At 33.2% G+C, this 12,186-nt stretch overlaps 1 protein-coding gene across 1 annotated transcript; it reads right to left on the reverse strand.

The window, feature by feature from the left end:
- Positions 1–3,335: 3,335 nt before the first annotated feature.
- On the reverse strand, positions 3,336–9,695 carry LOC133816248 (transcriptional regulator STERILE APETALA). The gene is made up of 2 exons (XM_062248844.1): positions 9,059–9,695; positions 3,336–5,075 (listed from the first exon to the last, which is right to left on the reverse strand). The coding sequence occupies exons 1-2, from the start codon at positions 9,332–9,334 to the stop codon at positions 3,948–3,950; spliced, it is 1,404 nt and encodes a 467-aa protein (XP_062104828.1). The 5' UTR covers positions 9,335–9,695; the 3' UTR covers positions 3,336–3,947.
- Positions 9,696–12,186: the final 2,491 nt, after the last annotated feature.

Below are 12,186 nucleotides of genomic sequence, written 5' to 3' on the forward strand. Positions count from 1 at the left end.
CAACATACAGTGTCCCCGTCTTCTGCTGAGGCTGAGTATCGTTCCATGGCCGCTGTCACTTCCGAGTTGAAGTGGCTCAAAGCTTTGCTTGCAAGTTTGGGTGTCACACATTCGCAAGCCATGCACTTATATTGTGATAGTCAATCGGCCCTCTACATTGCTCAAAATCCTGTCTTTCATGAGCGTACCAAGCATATTGAAGTTGATTGTCATTATGTGCATGATGCCATTCGTGATGGTATTATTTCTACGTATCATGTGTCTACTAATGATCAGCTTGCCGACATCTTCACCAAGGCCCTTGGCAAGCGCAAGTTTTTGTATCTCCTTGGCAAGTTGGGCATTTGTGATCTCCATGCTCCAACTTGAGGGGGGTATTAAGATTATATTAGAATATCACAATAATCTTCTATTTTCAGAAGATGTATATTCTGTGTATCTCTTTATGATTTGGTCAATGGGATAATAGTCATAATATAGCCATAATTGTAGGGTACATACATAGCTATAGGCAGACTTCAGCTTGTAATATTGTATATATATATATATATTACCTAAAGGTGAATGAAAAAGATCAAGGAAACACATTTTACCAATTTTGACAATCAATGACTTCATATCATGATTAATGTTATGTCTTTTACACCTCATTTTCATGGCTTAATGTCGTTTATTTCTCTTTTATGTTTTTATTTAGTCTTTTTAATAATGTCAATATTGAGTGACTTATTGTTATCATACACAATTTTAAGAATAAAATACATTAAAAAAACTCATACAAATGATACAAAAGAAAAACTCACTGTAATTAAAATATTTAGTATCTCCACGTCCACATCTATATTCATATTTATATTTTGTTCATCTATTACTTTTTTTTTTTTTAGTTTTGATTTTTTATATTGATAATCTAACATTTTTTTTATGTTTATACTAAAGATGTTGAGAAAGTTAAGAATTAGAATTTATAATTATTTTAGAATATTTATGTCAATGTATACGTAATTATGTTTGTAAATGATTAATTAATTACTAATTAATTATAAAAGGGTGAGGAAAAAAAAGTGTGCCATGCTTGTGTACCTTACATGACAATATGTCTAGTCATATACCAGAAATTACACAAAACACCTCATGTCTACAATAAAATATTAATTACTAAATGTAATTACAAATATACCCAATGACCAACAAAAATGGCTAACACAAGTATTAATCATGCAACATTTTAAGATAATGTCATAGAATTGTACAAAGTCAATTAGTTGATGCAAGGACCAATATTTTCAGGATGAAAAATTAGATCTAGTTGTGTCTGAAATAGTCTTATGTTGTGTTTGGAATTTGTTTATTTTTAGTAAGTGTCCACGTCAGCCTGTGTGTACAGCCAGGTTGTTAGTAATTAATAGTTGTTGGTTGTTTCTGGTTTATACATAATTGTAGCTAAGTATATATACTGGCCTGGTTAATTAGTTACAACTAACTCTCTTAGATCGGACTATTGGATATTGTGCTTTGTATTACTCTTCTCTTTGTTCTGTTGATTTTTGCAGGTTCTTGCAAGAAACTCCATTATTGGTGATTCAAGGTTTCTATGCAAGCTCTGAAGTCAAGCTTTGATTGTTGAATGGATTTTAGCTGAGTCTTGACGCCATAGGTCTGAAAGTGTTCAGATCTGAAATATTGTTGAAGGGAGCTCAACATTGAAGCAAGGAGATCTTGCATCTATAACCAAGGAATTTGGTTATTTAGGGTAAAAAGCTTTACTGTATTTTGAGAAAGATTGTATAGTTTACATGATTAATCTTGAACTGGTTATTGTAAAATTACATCTTGATATAGTGAGAGTTATTACCCTGGTTCAGGAAACCCAAGCACTAGTCGGCTGGAATTGGTTTTCAGTGCAAATGAAGCTTGTAATTTCATGTGTTGAGATTTATGATTTAGTTTTTAATGTTCAAGCATAAATCAAGATAAAATCTATATGAATATTGTAAAATTAGAAAGATAGTTAAAAACTTAGGTTTTTCAGTTGCAAAACATTGTATATATCTTTATTAATTAAAGAACACTGGCGGGAGGCATTCCGAATCTGTACTCCGCGGGTTGGAATTGGGCGTCGTTCATTTGTAATAGCTAATATATACCTTGGCGATTGGAATCTTTAGTTTCACTCTCATCATAAATTAAAATTTAACGAGTCTAAATAGATAAAAACGTAGTAAGAGACAAATATAATAAATAAGAATTTTTTTAACCAAAAATCTAGAACAAATTCAAGAAGGAATACACATTAAATTGAAGAAAGAGTTCTTTAATACCTTCTTGTTTTTTTATCATTCATGTAATAAAAAAAATCTGAAGCTCTAAACCGAACCAGAAACCAATACAAATAGAAAAATACTCACTTAAAAAGGCTAAACGTCCTTAAATCCCACTTGAAAAGCTGTATAGTTCATATAAGGAAAGCATTACAATCTTACCCAACAAAACAAACGTGATTTTAAACAAAATACAAAATACATTCTACCTATCCAGAAATGTGTGATCTTACCCCCAACAAACAAAAAAGAAAAGCAAAAAAAAAATTATATATATTCACTTATCATATTAAAAGAAGATAAAAAATGTAAGAATTTTATTAAAATATGAGTTGTTAGATAGTTTTTGCTATATTAGCTCATACAATTAGTAATCTAACATTTTAATTATTTTATTAAAATATGAGTTGTTAGGTAATTATTTACTATATTAGCTCATATAATTAGTGATCTATAGTTAATGAGTTTCTAGTTTATTAAAACTTTTGATACGGAGGTCAAGTTCAACTAAGTTATGTAGTTAAGTCTTCTTCCAAACTTTATATATACATATTGTCTCGTTACAATTGCATGGTAGTATTTAGTTAATCTATTTGATCTGTTAGATTAAGGAGAAAGACTTAGTTAGTATTGCACTATCAAATCTCAATTATTGCTAAAGAAAAATCAGATATGTGTTCTTAATTATTTTTTAAATTTTTGTATTTTAAATTATATACAATCTTGCATCATGATATTTTATGAATTTCTAACAAAATACAATTTCCTTCTTACAAAATACATTCTTCTTTCTTCTTAGTGATGGATACCTATCAAGAAATGTGTGCTGTTAGAATCTTAACCCCCAACAAACAAAGAAAAGCAAAAAAAAATTATATATATTCACTTATAGATAAAAAAAATTATGCATATTAAAAAAACTATTACTTTTGCATTATAAAACAAAAATTCCCCAAACCCGTTACCATACCGAATGTTACAAGTAAAAAGAAGAGAACTACATTACAGCCCAAATAATAAAAATAGAATGAAATTTTAGCATATGCTAAGGAGATCATAGGAACACGAACACAAGTTCTACAAGACCGTACAGTAAAAGGAACAGCCATTTTGCTTTAGCCATCTTTCCATAGAAAAGAAAACCCCACCTCCCAATTTGAAGGTATTAAAAATAAAAAAATTAAAATTACAAATGCCCACTAAATACACCGCCCATAAACAAACGACAATACAGAGTACATACGAAAGCAACCGGTCGGACATGAAAGAAACCTAGAAGGCGTAGGAGAGAGACATCAAACTATACAAACCAAAAACTAACCAATAAAAGTAATTTTAAAAATACAAACTAAAAGAAGAAGAAAAAAGTCAGTTATTAGTCTCTACTCTAGACTAAGGGTCAAATCCAGTCTCTCGTACTAAAAGGTCCCCAAAATAGCGTATCCCACGCCCATCCACTAATCTCTATTTCCCTCTCAATTACATCAATGAAAAAGACGATAAAAGTACATCTACTTTCCTTCTTTCCCTTTCTTTTTTTTTTTTTTTTGTTAAATTTATTATCCTAGTCAGCCCAGCATCACTACCATATCACCATACATCAAGTGGGTCCCTTCCCCTCAATTTTCATTGAGCACCGAAGTCCCAGAGATGCAACGTACTGTCGCTGGAGCACGCAACGACGTGTCGTTCGTCAGCCACCATCGCACTCACCTCCTCAATCTGCTCGGGGAATCTGTAGAGGTAATGACCCCGTTCTATCTCCCACACCCTAATCGCACTCCCACCGCACATTAGCGCGTACCCACGGTTCATACACCCCATCAACCCTCTTTGCCATGCCCCACGCCTCACACTAAAGCGGCAAAGCTCCTCTAACGTGCCCGCTCGGCGCACCCTAGCATTCCCCCGTCTGTCTACAATAATATATGTTGAGTTACTTACGTCGACCGATGTCACCATCAGGCCAGTCGCGTACTCCTCATCATCCAAGACTAGCCCATGATTCCTCAAATCTAACACCATGGCCCTCGTAGCCGTGCACGCCACAGCCGATTCCTGACTCGTGACTCTGACTCGGCCTAATACCTGATTCGCCTCGATCAACATCTGCCAACCCCTGACCGACTCCGGGTTCGTCAACGCCCCACCAACAGAGACGAGTTCCTCTGTGTTGCCGTCCCAGATGTGGAAGGCTCGGTCAGGTACACCGGCGTAGAGACCAACCCACCAGCGACCGCAGCCTGTAAAATCAACCAAGACGCCATCGTCGACCGCATTGCCCTCGTAAACCCGGCGAGTGTGAGGGGGGCCGTTGATGAGCGCCACGTGGATGTCTCCGACAAGAGTCCCGAAGACAATGCGATGGTTGTTCGTGATGACAATGCCCGTGATGGCGCGGGAGAATGGTCCTAGGATGGCCCTGGTGCGGGGACGGAATGTGCTGACGTGAATGCGCGTCGGGAGGTAGAAGAGGCGGACAGATCCATCGGAAAATCCGCAGGCGAGGTGGGTGTCTGAGAGAGTGAGGCAGCGGCAAGTGAGGCCGTTGCCAGGGCCCTCCTCCTCGTTGGGGTCAAATTGGAGGATAGTGTGGGAGGAGTGACCCAGGCGAAAGTTGTCTGCCGTCTGATGCCAATAGATGTATTCGTCACGCCACGTGTTCTGGCGGAGGTGGGCCCGACCCCAGATGCGACGAGTTAGACGATGCCACAAATGGTCCGAGCGTGAGGCTTCACGCCACGTAGGGCACACCTGGCACAACCAAAAGACACGTTGGCAAGTTCTCAACGAGATTATTCCATATTCCATGCAAAACTCGATGCACGTATACGAAAAAATAATAACAATTTATGATGATATGGTGGAAATAATGGAGATTAAACTTTAATATATGTGAAGCATATTCTTTGTCATGTGACATCATATTCAATAAGTTTGTATTTGAAAAAATATATATATTCCTGTAAATTCATCGCATGGATATATGCATTTATTGGATCTCAGCATTTTTATTTTAACCTAATTTTATATATCCAAATACGATATCAAAAATTGTTTCTCTAGTCTTAATTGTTAGATTACAAAACAATACAAATTATAAAGCAAACCTCTAAAATAGTGTTACCTTAACATACTTATAATTAAACATAAGACACATAACTTATGCTTTCTTTATCTGTTTATTGATGCTCTTTATTGTAGATACATAACAAACTGCATTTTTGAAGGCTAAATCAGTGATTTATTCAATAAGAATAACAAACATAAAAATAACCAAATAAAAGAGCCTAGTTTGGTTTTGCACTAATCAATAAGATAAGATGAGCACAGTGAATATTAAATATATATTATATATATGAAGAGAAGCAAGAGGGGAGCAAAATCCCAAAAATGAAAGACCATGCGAAGCCATGACATGCGCGTAAAGGCTTTAAATGTGGATACAGATGCATGTACATATTATATAATTATATGTTATATTGAAAGCGGAGCCATGATGAGACTGAGCCAGAGCAAAAGCTAAATAGCTTAGAAAAAGAAGCAGGAGAAACTAGGGACTAGAGAACAGTAGTACAGTAATGCTGTGTAAGAGGAGATGTCAGACGAATTAGCTCTAAAAAGAAAGCATGCCATGACCAGTGTTAGTAGTATATTGATATATATATAGTCCTTTCTTCACCTGCTTTTGTCAGCCAAAAGCCAAAAGGAAGAGAGGAATAGGGAAAAGATGGGCAGTGTTATAGGTTGTAAGAAAGATGTCAGTACTCCACGCTAGCTACCTAGCAAAACTAATACATATATTCATATAATCTCTCTCCCTCTTCGTTTCTTTTTTTCTCTCTTAATAAATATGGTTAACATAAAACTCTAAAAACTGCGTTGTTTCTTTCTGTAAAGCAGTACGTACTATCTTTCCTGCCACTTTCTCTATTTATCACATATTAATTACAACTCAGTTACGTAGTGTTGGTCAATGAAGTTTGGTGGGGATGAAATTAAGTGGTCGATCAAGAACCCTAAACCTTGACACTTCTCTCAATTTTAACTCGGTTGAAAACCAAACCCATGAATCGTTCTACTTTGTATGTACCTTATGATTTCCACTTCTTTTTTTAATAATAAAAAATAAAAAAAATCCTTCATTTGTTGTATCTTCTCATGGTATGTAGGCTTTCCAGGTGTTCGACCATAAGGTACATACAAAGTACAAACCCAGTTACATATACAACGACAACACCTATAACTATAGGACCACCAAAGAATATTTTAGTCAAAGCCTATTATTTTCCTTGCTGTTTTTCCGGTATTTTTCCTCCTGAATTTTTTTTCCTTTCTTCACAACTCTAATGCATAAGCTATCCCCAATTAATTTGCTTCCAATTTTATGATTATAATCTCATACACAGAATTAATTTATCAGAAATCAATTTCTCATTGCAACTTTTAAATATCAAAATTTACTACTGATCACAAATTTATTTCATGTATGAATCTTTACAGTTACTACGCTTAACTTGGATAGGAAAAAAGCAGTCATTAATTAGCACCTTTTTGGCATAATTAAAAGAAATCAGAAATTTTTGGCAGTTAAAAACAAGGAAAAGCAATCTAATTAGGCCGGGAAAATATATAGCAGAGGACAACAACTAATAGTTTTTGATTGTGGTCCATACAATTATACGAAGCAGACAAATATATAATTTGATATAAACATAGGAGTACAAAGCGTGCTTCCCCACACTTTTTCTTCTTTCATTTCCAAGAAAGGGCAAGCCAAAGGTCTGTCTCGTTAAAAGCAAAGAATCTTTTATCCTCAAAAACCTCTACTCCTACCTTTTTTTTTTCCTTCCTGAGATCTGCTTGTTAATTTTGAGTCTTGCTAGTTACTACTTCAAGATGCACATATCTAATCTATCCACTCACTACACCAAGATTTATTTCATTATATCTCAAAGTTGTTTACCTATCACTTGGTTGTGATTATCAATTTCTGTTCAAATATTTGATGCAAAGCAAGAATTTTTTTTACTGTACCTTTCAACTTATATGAGTTTTACTACCTGTCTAATCAAACAAATGCGTACATAGAAGCAACACACAACAATGAAAATCAAACAATTGAATATCAAATCACGCAGAAAGCAAACAATTATTAATGCATTGAGAAAGAAAACAATTTCAAGTAAGTAGGTGGACAGACAAAACAGTCTAATTCTTGCGAGAATAATAAAACAAAATAAAGAAGAAAACAAAATAGAAGTCGCCCGATGAGTAATGCAAAAGAGATGACCAGATCTCTTTGAGGTGACAAGGAGCCATCAGTTTGTGAAGCAGGCATTGGGCTCCATGTGCTTTTGAGCCAGCACATGCTGGCTTTTGACTGATGCCATATCACCACCCATTAAAAACTGCTGAAATCTCAACCCTTTCTTTTCATTTCTATACACCTTTTTCTTTTTATTCATATTTTTAACCATGTTCATTTCTCCTATTCTCTATATTATTATTATTATAATAATAATAATAATAATAATAATAATAATCTTATTTCAAAGTAGGGCCACTTGTTGGAATCCCAGGATTCAAGAATTTGTAACACTATTGCTTTAGGGATCTATAAATCTTTTATTTTTGAATAAGTTATCAAGAATATATTTCAATATTACATACTTAATAGGCTTTGTTATCCTATACTATCAACATTCTACAGTTTGTCTAAGAAAGCAACTGCAGTTGTCTTTCTTTCTTTTTTCTTTTTCTTTTTTTATTGAAAAGGGAAGCAACTGCAGATGTTTGTTTAACTGTGCATTTTATTATATTGGGTTGGTACAAGTAAATATATTGAAATTTTAATTAAATAAATAAAATAAAATAAGTGGAGATATTTACCGGTATGATTCCACATATACATATTATGCAAAAGCGGAGGTCCAACACTTGAATATTCTATTCTTAAAAAAACACTTGAAATATTCAATTATTATAGAAATGTAGGGTTTTACATGAGGGTAAAAAGCTACAACTGATCAGTCTATCCTTAAATTGTGCCATATACTCCAATCACTGCTTAGTTTTAAAGAGGCTTTCAGGGTATATTTTTGTTATATATCAAAAGTTTGGTATGTGAAGCTGGGAATTTAAGGAGTAAAAATTAAAATATAAACAAAAACAATGATATCCCTGTATTTAGTTTTCTAGAAAGCTAAGAAAGTTGAGTCAAAAAGTAGGGGAATATTTTAGAGTCTAAAAAAGATACATGCCAATAACGGGAAAAAGAAAATTAAAAGGCCAAAACAACCCTTTTCATAAGATCTATGGAAATAAAAAGGGTTCCGAAATAGACATTTCTAAACTTTGACAAAGTAAACTAAATATATCTTCTTCCCCCTCGAATAGAGACCTATATCCTGAGAAAGTGACATTTTAAAATTTGATAACTAAGGAATATGACCCATCCAAAAAAAAAAAAAAGCAGTTGCTTTCAAAATAACAGTCCCCTTCTAGGATCCTCAGGCTATATCACCCATATATATAAATACTCATTAAATTTAATCTATTAGCTAGTTTTAGTAACCATAATAAAGTATACCATCCAAAACCCAAGTTCAGCACATGTATCAGACAAATTAATCATAAATAATTCAAAAATTAAATTGATATATTAATATATTATCAAAATGATCAATAATTCACTAATGTTTTCCAGAAAAAAAGAAAACAAAAAAAAAAGTTACCAGGAAGACAGTGGCGAGAGCAGGAGCTGCGGCTAGGCGACCATTAGTGCGAGCAGCCTCAACAGCGACTTGGACGATGAGAGCTTCAACGAAATGGCCAGGCCAGTCCTCGTTTGTGGGCTCACGCCGCTGAGACGAAGAGGGTCCTTCGTAGCCTGTACCTCTTCGCCTGCTCGAACTAGCACCACCTGTACTTCCACTTGCACCCGCATTGGCATTATTATTTCCTCCTTGGAACGACGAAGATAACGATGATGATGACGAAGATGAAGACATAATTATAATATTAATAATATAACTGGAGAAAAATTATCAAAACCAAATTGAGCTGGTGTGAAAAGGGAGAGACCAAGAGGAGAAGAGAAGACCCGGAAAAATGGAACAGAGACAAAAAGGTTTTTGGATAAAGACACAAAAGTGAGGGACCCAATTTAGTGTTTTGGATTTGATTTTGGGTACATCAACTTCCTTCTTTTTTTTTTACTTTGTTTTGTTTTTGGGCCACAATAGAACTTTTTTTTTCCTTGGCAAAACGCTCTCTAGTTCCTTGTAAGTTTCTTTCCTTAATGCATGCCTTATATATGCGCATGTATATATATATAATGTTACTCCAAAACCCCGTGGCCTTGAAAGAGGAATAAAATAATAATTAATTAATTGAGATGTTATGGGTACTATTTTGTGTGTATGTGTGCGTATATATTTATATGTAATGACTATTTTTATTTGAGTGGGTTTATTCGGGTGAGTTCTTGGACGTTTTCCCGCTCTGCAAAGACGGCGGGGTGGTGTTCGATTCAGGCAAACTCTGGGTTCTGAAACTGCCCAAAACAACATCAAAAACAAAAATGACTTTGGTCCCGTTGCTTCAGGCGTTTCTTAACACGTACACCTCTATGGTATTTTACATTTTCATGGACACATATGTGTGTATTTAATACATGTTTTTAAGAAAGAAAAAAAAAATCCAACTAAAACAACAAACAACTATACATATATACATTAAGACTATATATTAGTGTACATGTGTATATATGGCATATGAGCAGCCAACAAGTCAGCTTATTCAAATTTTATAGATGCCCTTTTTATATGGCTTAATATTGGTAAAGAACATAGACATAGTTTATGTTGTTAGTAATTAAGGGTATGATGGGAAAGTGACGATGATTGATGAGTTGTAAATGTATTCATTGGAATTTAAACCACAAATAATAATATAAATATAAATAAATGAATAAAGCGTAAGGAAAGCTCGCTGCCAGTTTCCCATGGAGATGAGAAGGAGAGAGGAGGAAAAGAAAAGTCATAGCTGAGAATGTTTTTCAACAAATAGGTAAGCAGCCCAGAGCCACACATGATTTTGGGTCACTGTTTGAGTTAAGCTTTTTTTTCTGATAACTTCTGTTCACAACTCAAAAGTCAAAGGGTTCAGTGAGTTGTTCAATCTTTAATCTCAGGTCAAAGATTTGATCCGGATGGTTTTCATTTCTCAAGTCAAAGATTTTTTTTGTCCATTATGGTAAACTTGTATTAGCTGGATTTTTAATGCATTTTCAGTGGTAATTTATTACCCTAACAAGAGAATTATTCTCTTTCAAAAAAAAAAAAAAAACAAGAGAATTATTCAGGTTCTTTTTTAGGGTTCAGTGAGAAGATATATAATAATATTATACTAAACTTGTGGGAACTCACCCAAAATTTTGCTCAATTGACTAGCTATTTTCCAACTTTCTCCGGCCAAAGTTAGGCAAATGCATAATTACAATTACATGTTAATGAATTATATTAGGAGAAAAAGGAAGGTAATGATTATTTAAAAAAGGGAGCATAATAAGACTTTATCTAAAAGTAAATTTGAGTCTGCCACCCTAAATGGGTAATTTTTATTACTTTTTCTAACTTCCAATTTAAGGCCAAACACAGGTAAATTAATTAATAATAGTTCAACAACATGTTATACTTTTATTCCTTTGAAAAAGAAAAATCACTATTTTAATTATATACTATACAATCACAACCAATTGACACTGTGTTAGTTTTTGTAATTAGGTTGAATAGTTTATTAAGAAGTGATTACAAAGGATTTTACAAGTTAGAATGCAATGAATTTGATTCATTGTGATGATCAATAAGTAAAGGAATTAATGTTATAAAACCAAGAGTTAAAGCAAAGCGTGAACTTTTCTGTCCCTGGATTGTATGTCACCGTGACCAGTGCATTATTATTTGCGATGATTGATTCAGTACTGCAACATGCACAAATTGCTCCAAGCATACAATCAAGGCTAGTTAAAAGGTGGGAAATGAGAAATGAGTACATTCCCAATTATGAAAATGGCCTCTATTTATTTATTATAGTAATTTTTCAGTTACAGTCAAACCAAAAGTTATGGGATATTTGTACTTTCAATACCTGCATTTTATTTATTTGCTCTTGGATTCACCTTTTTCTTTTTGCTTTTTTTATTAGGGTACAAAATTATAAAATAATATACATAAATAATATTACCTATTCTTATTATAATAATAATACAAAATATATACAAAAATAAAAAATATTAGTATTCTATTAATGTCAGAAAACTAAAAACTTTCTTTTTATAATTGTAAGTCAAACCCAAAAATTTACCATAAAAATCTATATATTAAGCAACAATAATAAAAACAAAAAGAAAATAAACAACTACAACTAATATCACTAAAGGAATCCACCCAAATTCAAATTTTATGGGCCGATTGGTACGAGGAGTTCATAGTTTTTATATTACTAGGAAAGTTGAAGAATGTAATATGATAGTTTGGAAACTTACATTATTGTATTTGGTTGTGCATTGTAATCTTATCTATGATTACTCGGAATATCACTTTCTGTGTTTGGTTATGCATAGGAATCTGTTAAGTTTTCATATTTTCATAAAATTAATATAATAATATATTTCATCAAAATAATTTATAAACAAATTTACTCATCAAATATTTTTTAACAGAATTAAAAAAAAAATACATCTATTGAATACTAGAATCAAGTATAATTTTTAAAATTACAAAAATACCCTTATTTTATTTTTAATAATATTTTATTTGTTATTTAAAACTAAAGTAATGATATAAAGGCTTTACAAATC

This window comes from Humulus lupulus, chromosome 2 (genome assembly GCF_963169125.1).
Source record: "Humulus lupulus chromosome 2, drHumLupu1.1, whole genome shotgun sequence".
Classification (NCBI taxonomy): domain Eukaryota; kingdom Viridiplantae; phylum Streptophyta; class Magnoliopsida; order Rosales; family Cannabaceae; genus Humulus; species Humulus lupulus.